This window comes from Medicago sativa, chromosome 4 (genome assembly GCF_051527215.1).
Source record: "Medicago sativa cultivar Bolivia chromosome 4, Bolivia_mono, whole genome shotgun sequence".
Taxonomy (NCBI): domain Eukaryota; kingdom Viridiplantae; phylum Streptophyta; class Magnoliopsida; order Fabales; family Fabaceae; genus Medicago; species Medicago sativa.
In genome coordinates, this window is record NC_140752.1 from 13,627,606 (window position 1) to 13,653,266 (window position 25,661).

Sequence of the window (25,661 nt, forward strand, 5' to 3'; positions counted from 1 at the left end):
CAATACAGATTCCTATTTAAGGATAGATATTACCCCCACTTTTTTTCCTTTCAACCAAACTCAAATGATTGAAGTTTCTCTATTTGGAATCGTGTTAGGTCTAATTCCTATTACTTTGGCTGGATTATTTGTAACGGCATATTTACAATATCGACGTGGTGATCAGTTGGATATTTGATTTAAGTAACATCTCTCTTGTTTATTGACCTCCCATTTCTTTGTTTGAATACTAATTCACAGTAGATCAAATTAAAACTTTTGATTAGACTGTTATCCCATTACTGAATATTTAAGATTTAAGTGTCATTCTCAATCTAAGAAGAATGGGGCGGAATCACGCTCTGTAGGATTTGAACCTACGACATCGGGTTTTGGAGACCCGCGTTCTACCCAACTGAACTAAGAGCGCTTTCTTTTCATAAATAATTTTTTGTGATGGCAATAGATCTTGCATGCATACATACTCAATATGGAGAACTATTCATATTGAGTATGTATCAATTTGAATCGGTCGCAATTGATCTATTGTTACTGCTGATACGATAACTACTAGTTACGGATAGGGATGACAGGATTTGAACCTGTGACATTTTGTACCCAAAACAAACGCGCTACCAAGCTGCGCTACATCCCTTTACATTGGTTTCCATTGTCATTGTAAAGACTTTTTGTCTTGTTTTCCACATTTTTCCATTCTATATATATATAGAATATATCCTGTTTTTTTTTTTTTTACTTTATATATATCGTATAAATAAGATAAGATATCGATACGAATATTCTTATCGAATAATTTAATTCTATTAAATTAAATTAAAAACAGAGAATAGATAGGATATATAATATAAATATTAACAATATAAAGAGTATAATAACAAGAACATAAAGAGTATAATAATAATATATATATATAATAGAATTAAAATATAATAAAAAAAAAATAATTTAAAATATTCTTTTAATAGAAATTAAAAATATTCTTTTAATAGAATGTATAATTATTGATCATATTCCTATATGTAATATGTAATTCTGTATTATTATGTATTACAAATTACAAGAAAAAAACGAAGGAGGATTTGAAATGCGAGATCTAAAAACATATCTCTCTGTGGCACCAGTGGCAAGTACTCTATGGTTCGCGGTTCTAGCAGGTCTCTTGATAGAAATCAATCGTTTATTCCCGGATGCATTGACATTCCCCTTTTTTTGATTCTAGTTATTGGCACGGCAAGGGGTGACAAAGATTAGAGATCCAATAAAATATTAAATCCCTCTTCGTTCGTTTTTTTTTTTTTTTTCTAATTAGACTAGAATAAGTTCGAAAAAAAAGAGCAAATTAATTTAATAAAGGTGGATTTGGCCTCAGTGAAATTAGGAGTTTTTCCCAGGTTTCAATGGAATTGAAGTATTAATTCAATTCCATTGCTATGAATTTAATAATAGAGTGAGACCATAAATGGAATTGTAATAGAATACTTGGGCGAGTCAATAATATCATACAAGATATTTAAATGAAAAATGAAATACTGTACTGTGATTTGAAATATAGTTCTAAATCATTGTATTACTGAATTATTACTGTACTATATAAAATTAATATAAAATTAATTGGAACAAAATCTTTCATAATTTGATTTTGAATTATCAACTTATACTTTTTTCGTTCCTTTTTTCTTCTTCGCTTCGAATCTTAAAATAGAAGAGTTAAGTGAATCAAAAAAAACCAAAGGAGGTTCATGGCCAAGGGTAAAGATATACGAATAACTGTTATTTTGGAATGTAGCAGTTGTGATAAAAAGAGTGTTAATAAGGAATCTAGGGGTATTTCTAGATATATTACTCAAAAGAATCGACACAATACACCTAGTCAATTGGAATTGAGAAAATTCTGTCCCTTTTGTTGCAAACATACGATTCACGTCGAGATAAAGAAATAGAGAAAATGGATTGTTTGTGTGTCACCCTTAGGAGGTAAATTCTATAAATTAGATTCTATAAATTATATATATAACAATCTATAAATAGCATATATTTCCTTATATAACAAATATAAATAAAAACAAATAAGATATATTAAAAAAAAAATAAGAATATAAATAAAACAAATCCTTTTTTTATAAGAAATGGGATTTTCGGTATAGGAATAAACAAACCATGGATAAATCTAAGCGACTCTTTCTTAAATCTAAGCAATCTTTTCGTAGGAGTTTGTCCCCGATCCAATCGGGGGATCGAATTGATTATAAAAACATGAGTTTACTTTATCGACTTATTAGTCAACAAGGAAAAATATTATCTAGACGCGTGAATAGATCAACCTTAAAACAACAACGATTAATTACGATTGCTATAAAACAAGCTCGTATTTTATCTTTGTTACCTTTTGTTAATTCGTCACCTTTTGTTAATAATGAAAAAAAAAATATGAAAAAAGCGAGTCGATCACTAGAACTCCTACTACTGTTCTAAAAAAAAACAAAAAATAGAGTTACTCTTCAAGTAAATTTTATTTTGAATCGAAACTCAAATTCAATGCGGATTGATATTTATTTTTTTATTTTTTTCGAAAAATACGACAATCCTATTGAGGATGTTGCGTTGTAAGAAAAAAGATAATAGGTGAAGAAGAATAATTTTTTTGAGCGTGGTTGTTTATTTATTTTGATAACTTTTTCATATGAATTCTATTTTATCATACAAATCTCTTTTATTCTACCACCTTCCCGGAGTTGAGTCTCCGGGGAATTTTTATTTTTTTATGATCTCGTTGGCAATCATAAAAAGACAATTCCCTTTTAATATAGATATTTGTGCAACTATTTTACGATTAAGAAGCAATTGACTCTTGTACAGATTATACATTAATTTACTATAAATACAGTATACGTTGTTTTTATTTTGGGCAATTATTGCGTTTATTCGACTGATCCACAAACTGCGAAAATCCCTTTTTTTCCTATCTCTATCCCGATGAGCCGAAACCAAAGCTTTTATTTTCTGTTGCGAAATAGTTCGAGTAAGTTTTGAATGAGCTCCGCGAAAGCTTGATGTAAATAAACGAATTTTTGTCCTCCGTTTTCGAGCGATAGATCCTCGTTTAACTCTGGTCATTGAATAAATGAGACTTTGATGAATAACTATTTTCTTTTTTTCTTTCAGTTATTCTTTTATCCTTCCTAGTCTATTAATAACAAAATGGATTCTTCCAATGTATAAAATAAAAATTCCAATGGCTTTTGCTGCTATAACCTTCCCAACCACGATTTTTTTATTTTTTTCTAAGTATTTAAGCTCGTAATAAGAAATTCTATTGATACTAGGTATTCAAAAAAGCATAGTTAATTTAATAGAAATAGACAAAGAAATGGTGGGTTCCATCGTTTCTATGATTACTTGTTAAACGGTGAGGTCCTCTCTATACACCGGAGCCCCTTCTTTTATTGAATCCTCATTCAATCAATGTTATTGTGAATTTGTACAGTTCACACTTATGGGCTCTACCCATGAAATATCTAGTAATAGGTCTTTCACAACAAAATCTAGCTATACAGTAACGGTATTTAAGTATGAAGATTAGCTGGGTAGTTGACCCTCTTAGTCCGTTATTGCAAAATTTAGGGCATAATTTTTTATTTAAAATTGGATTTTTCCCGCTTAATGGATAACTATTTGTTACCAATGGGAAAGTATTTTTCATCTTAAATTACAAATTAAGGTGATTCGGTTTGCACCAATCGAAACCATAAATTTTATACACAATAGAATTATATATATAATTCTTATTAATAGACTAGATTTTTATATTTTAGTCTATGATCTAAACGAGTCGCACATACACCCTAGTACATGTTCCTCGGCGCTGAGGGCATCCCCGAAGAGCGGGAGATTTTGTTACATTTCGGATTGGCTGTCTTGTGTTTCTAATAAGTTGTTTTATAGTTGGCATGGTGAGTCATATATATATAATGAACTGGTTTAGATCAATCCTAACCGGATAATTATGAATTTTTTAGATTCTAAAAAATCCGGTTGGTAAGACAATTAAAGTAAAGAACAACTAAAAGACAATTAAAAAGCTAAAATAGCAAATCCTGTATTTATGGGTAATACCTTTCAGGAATACTTTTTAATTTCTTACTCATGAGTAATCCTTTTGAGTATAATGCTTTGTTTAGAATGCAAATGGTTGGGGGATAATACTTTTGAGTAATCCTTTTTTGGAAAGGGTTATTTGAGTAATCCTTTATTATTCATGAATACTGCTTTTAAGTAAAGATAAAAAGTATAGTAGTATAATTACTATACTATACTTACTATACTTTTTATTGATTTTTATTGATTAAGTAAAGATAAAAAGTATAGTAGTATAATTACTATACTTTTTATTGATTTTTATTGATAAAGTAGTAACACTAACTTATTGATCTTATTGATAAATTAAGTAATTGATAAATAAGTAAGAAAAACAATATTTTTTTTTTTATACAATTTTGATACAATTTTTTATTTTCTTTATTTTGAACTTCATTTTTCATTTTCTAAATGATTATCATTATCATCATTATCAGTATTAAAAAAGTTATTTTATCATCTATTTTATCATCATTATTAGTATTATCATTATTAGTATTATCATTATTAGTATTAAAAAAAGTATTAACAAAAAACTGTACTTTAATAATTACTTTAGTAATTAATCGCTTCAAAAGCTTCAAAAGCTTCAAAAGCAAACCCCATAGAGAAGGCGGGGGTGGAGGGGGCGTAACAAACATTGTTGCCATATAATTTTCCTCATATAATTTGAGATAAGTTGACTTTGTTTCCTTTATTTATTTTTTTTTACTTTTTTAACTTATTTACTTTTTTAACTTATTTACTTTTTTAACTTATTTATTTTTATTTACTTTTTTAACTTATTTATTTTTATTTACTTTTTTAACTTATTTACTTTTATTTACTTTTTTAACTTATTTACTTTTTTAACTTATTTATTTTTTTTTTTACTTTTTTAACTTATTTACTTTATTTAACTTATTTATTTACTTACTTTATTTATTTACTTTATTTAACTTATTCATTTACTTACTTTATTTATTTACTTTATTTAACTTATTTACTTATTTAACTTTGTTTAATCTGCGACCGTATCAACAATTCCGTGGGCTTGAGCTTCTTCTGCTGACATAAAAAGATCCCTTTCCATGTCTTTGTATATCTGCCAGGAAGCTTTGCCTGTTCTTTGTGCATAAATATTTGTCATAGTTTTTCGCATTTTCAGTAATTCATTCGCTTCCAGCATACATTCTCCTGCTTGTCCCTCATACAAAGAAGTAGCAGGTTGATGGATCATTACCCTGAGCTGAGAGTCTAACAGAATAGGAGTTTTTCCTAATCTTGGATTAGGAGGTAGGGCATATAAAAAAGAAATTCAATTTAAAGCCGTACAGGCATCTTTTTTATATAGCATACGGCTCGGCTCTACTATAAATATGAAATCTACCTTCCATTGCAGAAATATAAAATATATATATATAAAATATACCGGGTCTATCAGACCCAAATCAGTAACTAATCCAAAATATAATAATCACCTTTCTTTTTTGTTTGAGAATATTTTTTAAAGAATATGATGATTCCGTTGCTCTCTTATTTAGTCTAGTTGTTTATTCAGCAATCCAAAAGTTTCTTTTTTGTTTTGAAATTCAATTAAAATAATTAATGTTGTTGTTAAATGTCTCTGCTATGAAAAATGAAAACAAAAAAGAATTGTGACACTAAACTAGAGTATTATAATTATCTAAAATAGAGTATTATAATTATATAAAATCGTAAATACTCCTTTTTCATACGACTCTTTCGATATATAATCTAATGGTTTTGAAAAAAAAAAAAAAAATTATTTTTGTATATCGAACTCGAAGTGCCATGCTTTTTTTACTTAATATTGGTTTAGGCATAGTTTTTTTTTCTTTTCTAAAAATTAAGAAAATAAGAATCATTCGCGCCAAGCGTGAGGGAATGCTAGACGTTTGGTAAATTCTCCTCCGACCAAAAGAAGAGATCCCATTGAAGCGGCTAATCCTACGCATACTGTATGTACTTCTGCTTCTACAAGTTGCATAATATCAAATATGGCCATTCCAGATATTACCTCTCCGCCCGGAGAATTTATAAACAAATACAAATCTTTGTTCTTGTCCTCTAAACTGAGATATACCATTAGACCAACAAGTTGATTTGATATTTCACTGTTGACCTCTTGACCTAAAAAAAGTAATCTTTCTTGAAAAAGTCGATTGTATAAATCAACCCAAGATGCGTCATCATCTTCAGGAAGTCTAAAAGGTACTTTTGGAACACCAATTGGCATTAAATAGAAAAAGATCTATCTTCCTTGTCTTTGGAGTGAGAACGTAAGGAGACAGAATGAATTGATTTTGTTAAAAATTATTTATATTTCGGAGATAACATAAATAAAAAAATAACACTAAATGAATAAAGGAAAGTTTTGACGAATAGGTCCTTCTTGGATATGTCTGGATTCACTGATATAAACCACATATCCAATACAAACACTCATAAAAAAAAAAGTAACCCCCCACCACCATTGCGTATTGTTACTTATCGGATATAGAATAGATCTGCTTCTTTTTGTTCCTACGAATAGAATGTTCTATTATTACTAAAAAAGTAGAACATTAATTCTTTAATGCGAGATAATTTACTAAAAGGGGAAGGTCCATAGGATAGTTTTTTACAGTGCAATAAAGTTACATAGTGTCTATTTTTTGTTGATATAAGAGGTATTTTCATGGGTTTGCCTTGGTATCGTGTTCATACCGTTGTATTAAATGATCCCGGCCGTTTACTTTCTGTCCATATAATGCATACAGCTCTGGTTGCTGGTTGGGCAGGTTCGATGGCTCTATATGAATTAGCAGTTTTTGATCCCTCTGACCCTGTTCTTGACCCAATGTGGAGACAGGGTATGTTCGTTATACCCTTCATGACTCGTTTAGGAATAACCAATTCGTGGGGTGGTTGGAATATCACAGGAGGGACTATAACGAATCCGGGTATTTGGAGTTACGAAGGTGTGGCCGCGGCACATATTGTGTTTTCGGGCTTGTGCTTTTTGGCGGCTATTTGGCATTGGGTTTATTGGGATCTAGAAATCTTTTGTGATGAACGTACTGGAAAACCTTCTTTGGATTTGCCAAAAATATTTGGAATTCATTTATTTCTTGCAGGGGTCGCGTGTTTTGGTTTTGGCGCATTTCATGTAACAGGATTGTTTGGTCCTGGAATATGGGTATCCGATCCTTATGGACTAACTGGAAGAGTACAATCTGTAAATCCAGCATGGGGTGTGGACGGTTTTGATCCTTTTGTTCCGGGGGGAATAGCCTCTCATCATATTGCAGCAGGGACATTGGGCATATTAGCGGGCCTTTTCCATCTTAGTGTGCGTCCACCTCAACGTTTATACAAAGGATTGCGTATGGGAAATATTGAAATCGTCCTTTCCAGTAGTATCGCTGCTGTATTTTTTGCAGCTTTTGTTGTTGCTGGAACTATGTGGTATGGTTCAGCAACTACTCCGATTGAATTATTTGGTCCTACTCGTTATCAATGGGATCAGGGATACTTCCAGCAAGAAATATATCGAAGAGTTGGTGCTGGGCTAGCCGAAAATCAAAGTTTATCAGAAGCTTGGTCTAAAATTCCTGAAAAATTAGCTTTTTATGATTACATCGGCAATAATCCGGCAAAAGGGGGATTGTTTAGAGCGGGCTCAATGGACAATGGAGATGGAATAGCCGTTGGTTGGTTAGGACATCCTATCTTTAGAGACAAAGAGGGGCGTGAACTTTTTGTACGTCGTATGCCTACTCTTGCAATTTAATTTGTACCAAAGTTAGAATGTAAACACTTAGGAGTTTTGTAATATTTTCCTTTATGCACTTTTAATTTTCTTGGCAAAGAGGCCATAGAATGTATCTAGGGTATGATGTAAAGGACAATGGACTCTAATGATGTACACCGACACAAGCACCGACACATGCACACACATCACTATATAGCTAGAATACGCATGTTTAGATGTATGTTTAGGATTGTATGTTTAGATGTATGTTTAGGCTTTAGACTTAGGAAAAAACCAATTTTTCAAAAAAACTTGAACAAACTTCACTCAAACGTTTTTCACAATAAACCTTGGGATCAAAATCCCATTGCATTTTCCTTTTTCATTTTCTTAATCAAATTTCAATGAAAATAATCATGTTTAGACCATATTTTGCAAATTACTAATTCAACCTCACAATTTCATAATCTCATGCCCTTGAGGCCTCTTTCTATTCTTCAAAATCCATTTTCAAACTTAAAATCAACCAACAAAAACAAAAAACTTTTTTTGAGAGAGAACTACGGTGGATTTGATCCCTTAAACGGGTACGTAGGCAAGGAACAAAATTCCTTCAATTCAACTAAAATAAAAATCCAAAAAACATTCTTCTCCCTCCAATTCTTCATTTAGTAACTCTTAGGTGTAAATATCATTTCAAATAGCATTTAAAAATAAAGCGCGCGCGTAGAAATTAAAGACGGTTCCTATAGGATACTATAGTCGTTATGGGTGCCTAACACCTTCCCGTAGCGAAAACAACTCCCGGACCTCGATTCTCAAGGGTTTTGCTTACTTTTTCCCTTCCCAAGAAAAAATAAGATATCACCGGTTAGAAAGGTTCAAACGTAATCAATGTTTGACACCCGAAAACCAAGATAAAACACTTTGGTGCTTAAATCATAAAGAACAAACCCTTTATATCCTGACTTGTATCCCAAGAAAACAGACTTTCTTGCTCTAGATTGTAACTTAGTTCTATGGGCTTGAAGGGTGGAAGTAAAACAGAGACAGCCAAAGACTTTGAAGGAATTAACATCAGGTAAAGTGTTGTATAGAATTTGATAAGGAGACTGGTTGTTGAGGACAAGAGTAGGAACTCTATTTATGAGAAACACTGCATGTAAAACAACATAAGACCAAAAGAAATTTGGAAGTTTGGACTGGAAAAGAAGAGCTCTAGCAACATTTAAAATGTGTTGACGCTTCCTCTCAACTCTACCATTTTGTTGAGGAGTTTCAACACAAGACCTTTGGTGAACGATGCCATGAGAAGCATAAAAATCAGACAAAAGGAATTCAGGTCCATTGTCTGACCTGATGATCTTTGGTGTGACATGAAATTGATTTTTAATGAGTTGAACAAAATTTTGAATATGTGATGGAACTTCAGATTTGATTTTGAGCAATATGATCCATAGAAATCTACTATGTTCATCAACAATAGTTAGAAAATACCTATAACCATGTATGGAAACCTTAGCAATGGGACCCCAAATATCAAAATGAAGTAATTCAAAATTAGATGAAGCAATAGAAGTACTCAAAGCATAGGGTAATTTTTTGTTTAGCAAAATGACAAATGTCACAAGTGGATTTATTATCAATATGAATAATGGGATACAATTGATGCATCTGAGACAATCTTTGATTGGACAAATGTCCCAATCTAAAGTGCCACAGTGCTAAAGAAGGTATATGAATATTAGAAGTACAAGAAACTAAATTACAAGATTGCAAGGAATGTTTATTGTAAAGAAACTTAGGAATACTATCAGGAGCAGAACTAGAAAGTGAAGTATGGCATTCTCAATCAATAAAGTCCATCACAGAGTTCACCCGAAACAATCATCTTCTGTGATTTCATATCCTGTATGGTGCATATATTATTCACAAAATGTATAGCATAAGTCATAAGTTGGAGGAGTCTAGATACAGAAATCAAATTGACCTTAAAATGAGGAGAATATAAGACATTTGTGATATGAAAAGATGAGAAAAGAAGACAGTACCAGCATAATGCACTAAAACAGATTGACCATTAGGTAAAGTGACATGAAGAGGTTTAATTTTATAAAATGAATGAAGCAATGAGATAGAAGAACAAATGTGCTCATTAGCACCTGAATCTATAAGCTAGTAAGGTGACTTAACATGCAAGGAACAGGAAAAGACAGTGTTTATACCTGCAGAAGCATTGGTAGAAGATGAAGTAGGTGCAGAAATCACATGATTGGTGTTGGCTGAAGTAGTATTTGGTGTTGGAAGAGTGAAAGATGATTGTTGGAGCAAGGTAACAAGATGAGCATACTGATCTTGAGTCAAACCAGTTTGAGAAATAGTTGAAGAACCTACAGCAACACCTTGTGATTCAGGAACAGCCTCTGAATTCACAGCATGAGTGGAAGGAGTTCCCTTGTTAGCATTAGGGAAACCATGTTTTTGATAGCAGAAATCAACAGTGTGGTTTGTCTTATGGCAAAAGGTGCAGTATTTTGAGTTGTTCTTTGGAGGATATGAACCAGAATTAGGTTTGCCACGTCCTAATGGTTTTCTTGCTTCAAAAGCATTCACCAAAATGTTAGAGTCTTCAATAGAGGGAGAAGCAATAATACTGGAATTATTACTTTCTTCCTGAACAACAAGTGAATAGATTTTGTTAATAGAAGGAAGAGGCTCCATAAGCAAAACCTGAGTTTTTACAACTCCAAAATTATCATTCAAACCAGTTAAAAACTGAATGACTTGATCCTCCAAACGAAAATTGCGAGCAGATCTCATAGATTCACAACGACATGGATGAGGACAGGTGCACATAGGCATAGGATGATGTGAATTGAGTTCTTCCCAAAGAGACTTCAACTCAGTGAAATATTCAAGCACAGATTTGGTACCTTGTTTCAAGTTGTTGATGGCAGTGCATAAAGAAGCAATTCTGACTCTATCAACCTTAGAGAAGCGTTCTTGAAGCTCAATCCACACATCAATGGCGTATTCATGGAATACGATAGTCTGAGCAATTTGTGGAGAAATAGAGTTCAAAATCCAGGAATGGATCAAGTAGTTACAGCGATCCCAAGTACTACGGTTCAAATCATCAGTAGGAGGAATTGGAATAGATCCATCAATGAAGAAAAGTTTGTTCTTCGCTCCTAAAGCACGCTTCATAGAATGATGCCATGCGAGGTAGTTAGAACTAGAGCTGTCAAAATGGGTCGGGCCGTACGGGCCGGCCCGAAAGCCCGAATAAAATGTAGGGCCTGGGCCGAATAATTGCAGCCCGAATTTTTTCAGGGCTTTTTAGCCCAGCCCGAAAAAGCCCGCAGCCCATTAGGGCTGGCCCGTTAGGGCTCCGGGCGGCCCGCAAGCCCGCCAAAAAATACAATTTTTTTTTGTCTTTGTGTGTGTATATGAAAATACAATTTTTATCCATACACATTTTAACAAAAATTGTAATGATGTGATCACATTAGTATGAACCTCCCTACATCAACTTAAGATACCCAAATCAACAAATAAAAGTTTAAACCAATGCACTGCTGCATCAATGTAAGTTATACACAAATTCAGCAAGTACAAACAAAAACAATTCTGTGAATGAAAATAGTACTATTGCATTCAAAAAGGTTTCGGAACACCGGTCATGTATTTCAGTTATTTTTTTTTTTTTTTTGAATAAAAACTGCATTCTTACTTATGCATACTATTTTGTTTATTGTTTCTTATGCTTTGTGATGCTATTTATTTTAATAAAATTAATTTTTGATTTTTGAAAGGAAAAAAAAAAAGATACGGGCCAGGGCCGGCCCGTTAGCCCGAGAGCCCGTGCAGGGCCGGGCTCGGGCCCCAATTTTCCAGCCCATACTCGAACCGGGCTTTTTAGCCAGGCCCTAAAAAGCCCGTTGCCCGACCGGGCCGGGCCTAAACGGGTCGGGCCGCCCGTTTTGACAGCTCTAGTTAGAACCATCAAGAGGAGGTGTAACTAACACAGAGCTTGGACCTTTGCCATATTATCAACTTTAGTTTGGTATCATATTATCAAGAGGAGAGTAATTAATCAACAGTGTGGTTTGTCTTATTGGCAAAAGGTGCAGTATTCTGATACCATATTATCTCAGACACAATTTGCCATAACCTCTCTAATTAATTACTCTCAGACACAATTTTAGTTTGGTATATATGATGTATGTGATAAATGATGGTATTACATAGTTTCTTTGAAGAAGAGTAGTGTGGTCATTCACACCATGATTTCCAAGTCTTCCATTCATTTTTGACAGGTAGTGTCACCTTTCCCATTCAATTTTAGGTAACCTTATCAATATACCTCATCAATTTGACTAGTACATAATTATATACTTTTATATCATTTTATAGTAACAAATGCTAAATATATTAAATATTGTAATTTCGATCAATTAGTTTTTCAACAATAAACCATCAAATTAATCACACACACAAAAAAAAAAAACTATCAACTATAATTGTCAAAATAAATTATCAACATTTTTTTAGGCAAAATAAATTTTCAACTATCAAATCAGTTTAATTTTTACCAAACGAGTACGCAAGGAATTAGAATCATGTGTTTCCATGCATCACCAGCTTAACTTTAACCTATTGCCATTACATGTTAAAACAAATTTTGATATTTACACCACATAACTTTTACAAGAACTTTTTTTTTTTTTTTTTTACAGGATCGAGCTTTTACCAGAAACTTGTAAATTTATATCCCTTACCAATAAAACACAAATTGGGAACCCAATACAACATCAAAGTATACACATCTGCAATTTGTTGATTTGATACGTAATATTTACTTATGACAGTGTGTCCAAATTTGATAAGACAATCATTGGCCGGACTTCACAAACCTATAGCCGAACTCTAAATTACCAAGATCTATTTCAAATGAATAGACGGCTGAGACCAAAAAAAATATCTTACACTTTTTTATAAGGAATTGAACAGTCTAAGGTGATACTACTTTTCATACGGAAAAAATGATACATGTTCAGTTCTAGTCCAATGATTATAACGATCATTTTCTTTTAATCAGAATACTCTAAAGTCGGAATGAAAAACTTGGAAGTCATCCCTATCACGTTGTAGGGTCATTGTTTTGATTTTGTGTGATCCAGATTGTGAAGGGAGTAGAGCGACAAACAAGGTTTCTACAAAGTCAAGCTATAATTAAATGATATATGGTTTGCTTTGAATGCTTTCAATGCATTATGGGTCTTGTTAAACTAAATTTCTAATTTGGTTTCTCTGACCAATTCCACTCTACCATCCTTTTCCTATTCCTTGCAAAAGTCATGGTTAACAAATCATGGTTACAAGTTATCAGAATGTTAATTTTGGTACATTACTTAGTTCATTTCCATGATTGATAGTTTAAATTCCATTTTTCGTAGTTAGGATAACCTTTTCTATGAGAATTTAAAGCAAAATCATTCTACAAATGCATTCAACTGCATCTCTTACAATGCATTAAACATGTTTTTCTTTTTTTTTTTTAAAGAAATATGCTTATAGCATCTCATTAGATTTTGTTTGAATAGGTTAAATGAGAATTATAGAGACCAATTGCATTTCCTTCATTTCTATTATTATTTTGTTTGGATAGAATAATTACATCATTCATTTTAAAAAAAATTAGGGACCACAATTTCTTAGATACTACTTTATAGTGGCCAATTTGAAAAATATATAAGATCAACTTGCAATATTCAAAAAATAAAAACGTGCTAAATGTGTACATTTTTGAAGCATATAAGTGACAGCAAAATAATTGATGAACGGAAAGAAATCAAAGAATGTTTAGAATTACGAGTGTGTTTAGTATTAAATATCTTTTTGGTCCCTATAAATATACCAACTTTTCGTTTTAATCCTTCTAAAATTTTCCTTCAACTTTTAGTCCCTATAAAATTTTCAATCACTACTTTTGGTCCCTATTTTTAAGTTAATTTTTGTATTTTTTAATGAAATTGTGCAGAAATATGTAGAATATTATAAAAAAAATTCCCCCAAAAAATTAGAATTTTTTAACAAAACATAAATTAATTATGAATTTTTAACCGTCAAACATATAAAAATTCATATTAAATTCATGTTTTATTAAAAAATTCTAATTTTTTTTGGGAGAGATTCTTATAATATTATGAATTTTTCTGCAAAATTTTATTCAAAAATATGTATCCTACATATGAGTTTACTTTAAAAGAGGGACCAAAAGTGAAGATGAAAAATTTTTGAGGGACTAAAAGTTGAAGGAAAATTTTAGAGGGACTAAAACAAAAAGCTGGTATATTTATAGGGACCAAAAACATATTTAACCCTAGTATGAATTTCTCGAAGATTTTCTTCTCTCCATTTCATAAATCTAACATATAGAACCTTTAACTTCAACAAATATCGAACGTCATAAGAAATGAGATACAGAGAGAATAATTAATATTGCAAAACATAAGAAATAAATCTGTGGAGAGCTGGTTGTAATAATGGATTAAATGAGACGTTATTAGATGGTGCATTAGACAATTTAGGTATACGTTAGACTTAGGTAGATAAATGAATAAGTAATTCATTTCAAATTAATGTAAATTAAATTATAGCTTTAAAAGATTGTGATCGTATATGGATACGATATCCTTCCTAAATTCTGGTCTATGCATGAAAATGGTTTGCAACTTCATAAAGATTTTGGATGGCTGTGCTTCATTAACAAATTTATTTTTTTATTCCCGCTTATTGAAATTTTTTGTTGAATTAGAGAATTCGTGATTCCAATTTCCTACCATGGTCTAATACAATGAACTCGAAATGAACTTTCCTATCATTTGACTGGTGACAGACAACATAACATGGTTGTACAAAAAAATTCAATGTTATCTTGCCCTTTTTAAGGTAACATTTTTCTCATCCACAATGGACGACCCAAAAAGACTATGCTTAATATGGAAAGTGGACAGCTTTAATGCATCATGACGAATTCTTGTTCATTGAAAGCAAGACTTGGAAGTCATCGTTAATATCATGAAATTTCCACGAAACTTTTAGCAAGTTCCACAGTGCAGAACACATGACATATTGTGTATGTATGCATGTTTCTGAAACTTTATAAAACAAACCATTTGTGCCGTTTTTGTCACTCAGAGTAATTAAACAACAATGAGATCAATTACATTACTTTCATTGTTCTCCTTCCTTCTCTGCTACTACTGCATTTTTTTCACTTTCCAAACCTCTCTTGCCTCTGCCAAATGTCTTGAAGATCAGCAATCACTGCTGCTCCAATTAAAGAGCAGTCTCATATTCAAGCAAGAAATTTCAAGCAAACTGAAGTTGTGGAATCAAAGCATTGATTGCTGTGATTGGATTGGTGTAGATTGTGACAGCAAGGGATTTGTTGTTGGCCTTGATCTGAGTCAAGAATCAATCTCTGGTGGATTTGATAATGCAAGTAGTCTTTTTAGTCTTCAACATCTTCAAAAATTGAACTTGGCTTCTAACAATTTCAATTCTGTTATTCCATCAGGATTCAACAAGTTGGTGATGTTGAGTTATCTGAATTTGTCATATGCTAACTTTGTGGGGCAGATTCCTATAGAGATTTCTCACCTTACAAGGTTGGTAACTCTTGATATCTCTTCTCTTAGTTATTTAATAGGACAAGGGCTGAAACTTGAGAACCCAAATCTTCAAAGCCTTGTCCGAAATCTCACAAGTATCAGGCAGTTGTATCTGGATGGTGTCATTATAACAGCCAAAGGGCATGAATGGAGCAAGGCTTTGTTGCCGTTGCATGGTCTAGAAGAACTGACCATGTCTAACTGCAATTTAACAGGTCCCCTTGATTCATCTCTGTCAAGACTAGAGAATCTATCGATCATTATTCTAGATGGAAACAATTTTTCTTCCCCAGTGCCTGAAACATTTTCCAATTTCAGAAATTTGACTACCCTTAGTCTTGCATCTTGTGGATTGACTGGTACATTTCCGCAGAAAATCTTCCAACGGGGAACATTGTCATTTATTGACTTAACGTTCAACAACAATCTCCACGGTTCATTTCCGGAATTTCCATCTAGTGGATCTCTCCAGACCTTAAGGGTAAGTATGACAAGCTTCTCTGGAGCATTTCCATATACCATTGGTAACATGAGGCACTTATCTGAATTGGATCTTTCTAATAGTAATTTTAATGGAATACTTCCCAATTCATTGTCAAACCTTATGGAACTTAGATACATAGATTTGTCATTTAACAGCTTCACAGGTCCAATACCATCATTTCGCATGGCAAAAAACCTTGCACACTTAGACCTTTCCCATAATCGCTTAAGTGGTGCCATTCCATCATCTTCCCATTTTGAAGGACTGCATAGTCTTGTCAGCATTAACTTGCGTGATAATTCCATCAATGGGAGCATTCCTTCATCCCTTTTTGCACTCACGTTGCTACAAGTGATTCAGCTTTCATCCAACCGGTTTAGTAAATTTGAGGAATTCATAAATGTGCCTTCCTCTGTAATTAACACCCTTGATTTAAGTAGCAATAATCTATCAGGGTCTTTTCCAACATCTATCTTCCAGCTCCATTCACTTTCTGTCCTCGATCTTTCCTCTAACAGGTTGAATGGGTTGCTGCAGTTAGATGAGCTTTTAAAGCTAAGAAATTTAACTGCACTAGACCTTTCATACAATAACATATCAATCAATGTGAAGGTTGAAAATGCTGATCATACTTCCTTTTCCAATATTAGTACTCTAAAGTTGGCATCCTGCAACCTGAAAACTTTCCCTACTTTCTTGAGAAACAAATCCAGATTGAACATTCTAGACCTTTCAAATAATCAAATTCAAGGAAAAGTGCCCAACTGGATATGGAAGCTACAAAATCTTCAAAGCCTTAATGTTTCTCATAATATGCTCACTTATTTGGAAGAACCTTTGCAAAACCTCACTTCAAAGTTGATAGCCCTTGACCTTCATAACAACCAATTGGAAGGTCCAATTCCTGTTTTTCCTGAATTTGCATCTTATTTGGATTACTCAATGAACAAATTTTCTTTTATCCCACAAGATATCGGTAAATACCTGTCTTTCACAACTTTTCTCTCTCTTTCAAATAATAATCTACATGGCACTATCCCTTATTCCCTCTGCAATGCTCCAAATCTTCAAGTGCTTGATATTTCCATTAATAGCATTTCTGGAACAATTCCCCCATGTCTAATGACAATGACTCAAACCCTTGTGGTATTAAATTTGAAGATGAACAATCTCACTGGTACTATCCCAGATGTGTTTCCACCTTATTGTCTTCTAAGAACTCTTGATCTCCAAAAGAATAACTTAGATGGACAGATTCCAAAATCTCTTGTGAAATGCTCAGCATTAGAAGTGTTAGACCTTGCACAAAACAACTTCATTGACAGATTTCCATGTTTGTTGAAGAAAATATCCACAATCCGTATCATAGTCTTGCACAAAAACAAATTCTATGGTCCAATCGGATGTCCAAACACCAATGGCACATGGAACATGCTTCAAATAGTTGATCTAGCCTTTAACAACTTCAGTGGTAAACTAACTGGAAAATCCTTACTAGAGTGGAAGGCAATGATGTCTGACCAAGCTAATTCAAAGGTAAACCACATCCAATATCAGGTTCCTCAATATGGTCAAATATACTATCAAGATTCAGTGACAGTTACAAGTAAAGGTCAACAACTGGAGTACGTTAAAATACTAACAGTCTTCACATCCATAGACTTCTCATCCAATCATTTTGAAGGACCAATACCAGAGGTGCTGATGGACTTCAAAGCACTTTATGTTCTCAACTTTTCAAACAATCGTTTCTCAGGTGAAATCCCATCTTCTATAGGGAACTTGAAACAGTTAGAGTCCTTAGACTTCTCAAACAACTCTTTCGTTGGTGAAATTCCTGTGCAGCTCAAAAGCTTGTCATTCCTTTCTTATTTGAACCTCTCATTTAATCATTTGGTGGGGATAATCCCAACAGGTACTCAACTTCAGTCCTTTCCAGCTTCTTCTTTTGAAGGAAATGATGGATTATATGGACCTCCATTGACTGAAAAACCAGATGGCAAAAGGAAGGATGAGATGCATCCTCAACTTTCATGTGGAAGGCTATCTTGTTCAGTTGACTGGAATTTTTTAAGTGTAGAGTTGGGAGCTGTTTTTGGTCTCGGAATTGTGTTTGGTCCTCTCATGTTTTGGATGCAATGGAGGATAAGGTATTGGAAACTCGTGGATAAAATTCTTTGCTGGATCTTTACAAGGATTCATCATGAATATGTAACCCATAGTGGACAAACATGCAATGTTTTAACGTGGAATTAGAAACAAATGAGTGTGCTAAATAGTATAATTTAGTGTTTTCAAATTCCAACCATGTTGTTTGTTATGTATACTTCTTAGTGATGATATGTTCTGATACTTTGAAGAGTATCTATTAAATAAAATAGCTTCACATGGAGTTGTGGTTACAAGTTTTTTATTCAAATTAAAAAAAGGATGAGTTTATTTATAAATTATAACTATAGAAATCAAATTCATACTTGTTGAAATTTTATCTTTTTGTGTTTTTGTAAGATGAAAGGCATCCAAAAATGAAAACAGTGAAAAATAAAATCAAGCTTGATTTTTGGACCAAAATCAAGTTAATTGTAACAGTGAAAGAATGAAAACAGTGAAAGTAATATGATTCTTATTGGTGTTTACTAAGACTGTTTCCAGTGTGGACCATTTGTGTAACTCATTTATTGATGTAGATTATGGGAAATTTTCATTGAACATGAACCATTTCAAAGTAGAGATATTCTTGTGTGGTCACTAGACCAAAGCATTTTATTTGGTCACAACCAATCACAACCATCCAATGTGTGACATGCCATCACATCTAAAGAGAAGAAGAGAGAGAAAATGGACCATCCAAAATTTTTTCTATGTGTGACCAAATGCAACTTTCTTGGTCAAGGACCACCCAAGAATTTTCCTTCAAAGTAAACCTTATCATAAAGTCATAGCTGGACTCATATATCTGACAAGGATTTGTAGCGTATTGTGGGACCCATAAGAATATATCTCTCGTGGATTTGCCAACTCAAGTAGTTTTTTCTTTTTAGTAGGTATATAACCCGTGCGTTCCACGGGTTCGATTAAAACAGTGCTTGCATTTTTTCTTACAAATGAGAAAATAAAAATTGTGATAAGCATACTTATATACTCCCTCCGTCCCATATTACTTGACCTAGTTGACTCTGTCACGTATGCCAATGCACAATTTTAAACTTAAATTTCTTTAATAATCCAGTAGAAAAAATTACAAAAATTTGATATTTTGAAAATATTAATCGAGACGAATCTAACAACATCTTATATGCTATATTTTGTTTTTATATATTAGCAGAAAAATAGAGTCAAAACATGTTACATGAATAGCGCAAACATTCTAAATAGGTCAAGTAATATGGGACGGAGGGAGTATAATTCAATGATTTGTAATTTTTTTTTTCTGATCAAATGATTTATATTTTTTTATAACTGGTTCAAAGATTTTTTGTCAACAACTTAGTTTACTCCCATGTCACTTTGCGTAATCTTTTTTTTTTCTTTCTTTTTTTTTATCACGTTTATGTTCTCCAATATTTTTGTTTGACTTTTTTCTTTTATTATTATGTTTTGCTATATAGCACTGTTATAGTGAGAATACATCACTATTATTTTAAGACGAGATTTCTTTTAGTACTATTCAATCATATATATATTAATGAAGTAAAAAAGGGTGAGGTTTTTGTGTAAGTGAATCTTAATTACATTAATATTAGATATTATTAGATAGGGGTAAGTGAAAAGTTTTTCAAATAGTTACACATAATCACAATTCCAACTTAATATTAAAAAGGGTAAATACAGACTTTGGTCCCTTAACTTATTTTTGCGTTTCATTTTGATCCCTTAACTTTTAACTGTCTCAATTTGGTCCCAGAAGTATCTCTCCGTTTACCAAAGTGGTCCCTTCCGTTAGTTTTTTTCAAAAAACATTAACTTTGGCCAGGTAAACTTCCACGTGGGCCTATCAGTAGAGTACATGCCATGCCAGGTTAGCAACAACAACAGAGAAGCAAGAACAATTATCATCATCATCATTCATCACAGATTTTTTTTTCCACAAAACAATCAAATTCCATAAACCTCAAATCATAAATTCCAGAAAATTCAAATCCAAAAATCATCACCACCTTCAACTTCAAATCCATCAATAGCAGCAATAACACATCAAGAAATCAAATTCAACCCATTTGGATTCTTTTCATCATCATCATGAATTTAAAAAAATAAATTTCTCCAAATTCAGCACATCAACAACACATAAATTCACCCTCTAATCATCAAACCCAACTGCAGGGTTCTTTTCTGTTACAACATATTCCAAATTTGTGGAAGCCATAAACCATATTAGAAGCTTCCACCTACGTTACCACAATCCTCATCGAACTCTTCTCATTCTTCCGCCGAAACCAACACATCGTTGTTGCTTCAAATCTGAGTTTGCAGTTTCATCATCAACCAAACCAAACCCACACGTCATCAAAGCAAAGACTCACCTGAAAGGTTTCACATGTAAACAACTCAGTAGTTTTAATTTCCTTAAAGCTTCAACCTTTACCATTTTCTTCACCCAAATTCACAATTTTTTTATCTGGGCCATAAAGAATTTTTTATTTTTTTAAATTCCTTGAAGGATAAAATGTCTAATTTGGAACCAATTGTAAAAGAAAAAGCCATGCTTGTATTTTTCTTTTGTTGCTGCCGTGCTTTTACCTCTTCCACGTGGGCAAAACTGCATCAGATGTTTGCTGCTCTTGTAGCAGATCCTCTTCTTGTAAAACATCGAAATGTGCTTGCAGAGCTATGGGAATTGATTGTGGAAGCTCATGCGGATGTCGGGAAAACAAAGTGTGCAAACAGAGAAGGAGGGGCTGTAAAACGTAGAGAGAGAAGGAGAAAGAAAATCAGAGAGAGAAATTGAAGAAATCTGCCCAAACAGAGAAGGAGAGGCTGTAACGTTTTGCCCACGTGGAACCAACCTGGCCAAAGTTAACGTTTTTTGAAAAAAAACTAACGGAAGGGACCACTTTGGTAAACGGAGCGATACTTATGGGACCAAATTGAGACAGTTTAAAGTTAAGGGACCAAAATGAAACACAAAAATAAGTTAAGGGACCAAAGTCTGTATTTACCCTATTAAAAATGATAGGAAAATCCAAAAGAGTGTTATATAAGCATATAAATTGCATTTTCAATATATATGAGAGAAAAAAAGACAAAATCACCAAATAGTCGAGTTCCATCATTATTCATTCTTATGTTACAATACCCATATCACAACATGGATGACAACTTCAAAATCTTTTACTTCCCACTTAGTTTCTATCATTCTCATGACATCCAAATAGATCACAAACACTTTTGTATACAACATATATTTAAAAATAAGAGACATGGTTTATATTCCTAAATTCATCGCGGTCTGCCATCCTTTGATTGAATGTCTGCAACATCAACTTGTTGTCAATTTAATATAAAACTTATAAGTATAACAATAAAATATTCTGACTTAAAAAATTAAATAATTAATTTAAATTTATCATTTAGAAAAAACCTATAAAATTTACTACATAAAACAATTGCAATACAAATTACATAATTTAATTCAATATAGGCAAGTATTAATGTAAAAGACATATACTTACGCTATGAGCTGTCGTTTTTCTAAGGCTTTCCGAGCATCAAGGGTGCAACAAAAGCAAAAATAGAAGCCTATTTTTTTCCTTTTCTCCTTGTTCACACGAAAAAAATAGTCACATATATATTAGACAATTAAAGAAAATAAAAAAGAAAGGTAGAAAAGTAGTAAATGAATAATCAAGATATATGTGAAGAGTAAGATAGATAAACAAAAACAACAAAACTAAATTCCAGAATATCACCAAGAGTTTGAAGAGTTTCATCTAAGAATTGCATGTTAGAGAAAAATGGCAATAAGTTAAATTATGTGATTTTTTTCCTTCATGAATCAATAATGGAGGGTGAGATTTTATATGTGAAAACGATTGGTTCATTAAAAGAGTTTTTATCATATATTCAATGATCGAACATTTGAATAACTATGTATGTGTTAAAATAATTGGTGAGTCTTAAACATATTTAAGCTCATGGGTCAAAATACTTTATAGATCACTACATAAAAAAAATTACTTTCGTTCCTTTGATAAATGTCTGTATATACTAATATAATTTTATTTTATTAAATTAATTTTTGGCTTGGAACGATATTTTGTTTAAAACTACACACAATAATATTTTAAGTAGTTTTAATTCTTGTTGTCAAAAAAAAGTAGTTTTAATTCTTAAATCTGAAAATCCTCCTTCAAAAGTAAACTCTTAAAAGCCACTTGTAAATTCCACTTAATGACCATTTTGTGGATATAAACCAAACCTTTTAAATATTAAGTTATAAAAGCAACGGTTTTTTTTTTTACTCAAAGAAGACAATCGGTCTAATCATATGAAACCTTTTAAATATACATACATTTACATATTTAATTTAAAGTATCAGTTTTTTGTTGTAGAAGTTATATAATTAGACATTGAATTTGTTTAAAAATAGTGAAAGAACTCTTTGTAGAGTGGCAAAGTTTCAACCAACAGAGAATGAGAAAATGAAGTTCATTTAGACATGCCACATCATCAAAACTCTTGCATAAGAATAGTTCAAGTTTCAAATTCAAAGATATATAGATAGATAGATAGATAGATATCCAAAATCTGCACCATAGTCACATAATTGCACCATAGTCACATAATTCGTGCATCCTCCTGGGAACCGCGAATTGGTTCGTGCGTACCGGTTCTCGGTTCTTTTACGAGTTGGTTCGTAAGAATTCGCACCTGAATTCGGTGAAAACAGCGAACCAGTGAACCATGCCCAAGAACTGCATTCTAACCTCTGAGATGAGATTTTTTTTGTTTTGTTAGATGTTTTGTTGTTCCTGTTTCTGCAAGATGCCATGAAATTTTCAAGTTCTGTAGCCTTTCTGCCGTCACTTTATTGATAAGTTGAAGATGAAGGGTAATTTGGGCTTTAAAAGGCCATCTTCTTACCCTAACCCGAGTCCATTAACTCTGCTTTTGTTACAGGCCCATTTACTTAGTGTCACTGAAGAGTTTCGGGAAATGAACGAGTATAGGAAAGGTTTTGATGGCACGTGGTGTTTTGGTTAGCTAGTACCACTTGAGTTACATAGGAAAAGAACCTATTGTTTGGAATTGATTACTATTAGTTAATATTAATTTCATTGTCACTTAAAAATCCTTTACAATTAATACTTGTTTGTTATGGATAATTAACTTCACTTGCGGTGGTTCTTTTTTTCATGATGAAATGCAATTATTTGCATTGCCACTTAAAAGTTTTATTTTTGAAAAAAATAATCTATTTATTTATTGTTAATTAAACATTTTTTAATTAAGAACGTACCGATTATTATATTTGAACGTATTACGAACCCAAACAGCGAACCGACTCTGTATACCCCCACGTACCGAATTTTTTGACAGTCGCGAACCGCGTACCCGAATTCGTACCACGTACCAAAGCGAATTCCGAACCGTGTGACTATGATCTGCACAAATGGATTTGGCTTATAACAATTTCAGTTCTTCCATTCCATGGGGATTCAGCAAGTTGAAGTTAACTTATTTGAACTTGTGAGATGCTAGATTTGTGGGACAGATTCCAATAAGACATCTCTAGTAATAATTACTACTATTTGAAAGCCGAAACTTGAGAATCCAAATCTACAAAGTGATGTAGATTTTCTACATGTCATATAACTATGTACACGTGAGTATATATAGGATCGTTTTCCACAGGGAGTTGCGTTAAATCATAAGCGTTTTCACAATCTTTCACATTAAGGTATCCTTTTTAAAATGTTTGTTTGTAACACTATATCCACAGATGACATAAAAGTAAAAACGAGAGGAGATCGAACTATTTCACTTGCGGTATAAGATAACGAGCAAGCATAAAAGCAGCAATCTCTCGATCGATTAACAGACTCTAGCTTTATAATCAATATTATTACAATCATTTCTACAACATCCTTCGTGTCCAAAGCGACATCGTTATTTCTAAGTTAGCGTTTAAACATTCGTGTCCAAATCCCTTAAATGATAACAAAGTCGATCGGATAACTTAATCGACCGTGTCCAGCCTGATTAAGTATCCGAAAGCATTAAATTCTTGATTAAAAGTAATTATAAAAGGTTTACAAACTTGTCAAGAGTGATATAACATAAGATAGATTGTTATTCTAGTTCTAGATTCAAGAGTTTGTGTCCAAATCATCTTGAATCTCATTGAAAGCATTAAACATAAGAATAACAACAATATTGAATCATTAAGCTAGAACCTTATATATTAAAAGATCAAAAGATTACATAATAGCTTGTTTGTTGCCTCAATACTACAAAGAAGATGATAGCTACACATAGACATGTATACTATGCAAAGGATGAAGGAAAGATGAAGATTCTATGTCAAGATCCTTCGTGTCCAAAGTGATCTTGAGTTGAATCTACTCCTAAACACCTTGCTTTGTGTTTCTCTCTTGGAAATAGCTCTGACCTCTCTCTTAGAATGTATGAAAATATCAATGGAATAGTGAATGACCTAAAAGAGAGGTAAAAATGCTATTTAAAGGGCCTGTGTTTTTGTACCTACGCCAATAGTGCAAATTACACTAATAGCGTGGTATGTCGGCCTATAATCTGGCCAATGGGCTTGTTCCACGTTGGCCTCGCCCTGTTTCTACGCTCCAGCTACGCTAATAGCGTGGTCCTCTAGAGCTTTTACGCTAATAGCGTAAACCACGCTAATAGCGTGTTTCTTCATGACCAGCTTCGCTCCAGGTGCGCCAATGGCGTAGCTCTCTGGAGCTTGGACGCTAATAGCTTAATATACGCTAATAGCATATTCTTCAAGAGTGTTCCAGATCCAGGCCCCAAGTGCGCCAATGGTGTAACTCTCTGGACTTGGGCATTTCTTCATCACGCTAATAGCGTAGGACACGCTAATGGCGTAGGACTTTGAACTTTGACGTTTCTTGCTCCTTGCTTGTATTTTCCTGCACAAAAAGGGTAGAATAAGGCTCAAAAGCATAAATGACATATTTGCATAATATTTGGAGTTTTCCATGGAGAATCTTGCAAAACAAGTCACTAAAATGCCTAAACTCCTATATGAAATATATCACTTTTAAACACTTATCAAACTCTCCCCAACTTGGCTTTTTGTTTGTCCTCAAACAAATCAATTGAAAAGGAAACTAACAAGGCTTTGGACAAGGTTTTTAACATGGTGTCAAACAATTCAAAACAAAAATTTAAACAAATGGTGATTCAAATATGATCGCGCTGGCAAGCATGAAGTCCTCCGCTACTCTAGGTGCAAACTAAGAATGCGAAATATGTCCTAAGCACAAACTATACATCATAAACTTCAAAACATAAACATAACTATCTATGAACCACACCTAACACACTTCTTTAAAAGTAAATGCAATACTATGATAACAATAAGTGAGGTAATGAACACACATCCAACAATCATGCTAACATCCTATTTAAGTTAGGTGTCCATCCA

The 25,661-nt window shown here is 32.8% G+C and overlaps 2 protein-coding genes and 2 non-coding genes across 4 annotated transcripts; 1 reads left to right on the top strand and 3 right to left on the bottom strand.

Annotated features, from left to right (window-relative positions):
* Positions 1-335: 335 nt before the first annotated feature.
* Positions 336-409, bottom strand: TRNAW-CCA (transfer RNA tryptophan (anticodon CCA)). The gene has a single exon. It is a non-coding gene; the product is annotated as a tRNA-Trp (tRNA).
* A 151-nt stretch (positions 410-560) lies between these two features.
* On the bottom strand, positions 561-634 carry TRNAP-UGG (transfer RNA proline (anticodon UGG)). Its single transcript has one exon. It is a non-coding gene; the product is annotated as a tRNA-Pro (tRNA).
* Positions 635-4,266: 3,632 nt separating this feature from the next.
* Positions 4,267-6,416, bottom strand: LOC146926496 (ATP-dependent Clp protease proteolytic subunit-like). The gene is made up of 2 exons (XM_085758827.1): positions 6,014-6,416; positions 4,267-5,362 (listed from the first exon to the last, which is right to left on the bottom strand). The coding sequence occupies exons 1-2, from the start codon at positions 6,371-6,373 to the stop codon at positions 5,135-5,137; spliced, it is 588 nt and encodes a 195-aa protein (XP_085614953.1). The 5' UTR covers positions 6,374-6,416; the 3' UTR covers positions 4,267-5,134.
* An 8,461-nt stretch (positions 6,417-14,877) lies between these two features.
* LOC146926497 (receptor-like protein 6) lies at positions 14,878-18,438 on the top strand. The gene has a single exon (XM_085758826.1). The coding sequence runs from the start codon at positions 15,089-15,091 to the stop codon at positions 18,287-18,289; it is 3,201 nt and encodes a 1,066-aa protein (XP_085614952.1). The 5' UTR covers positions 14,878-15,088; the 3' UTR covers positions 18,290-18,438.
* The last annotated feature ends 7,223 nt before the right edge of the window (positions 18,439-25,661 follow it).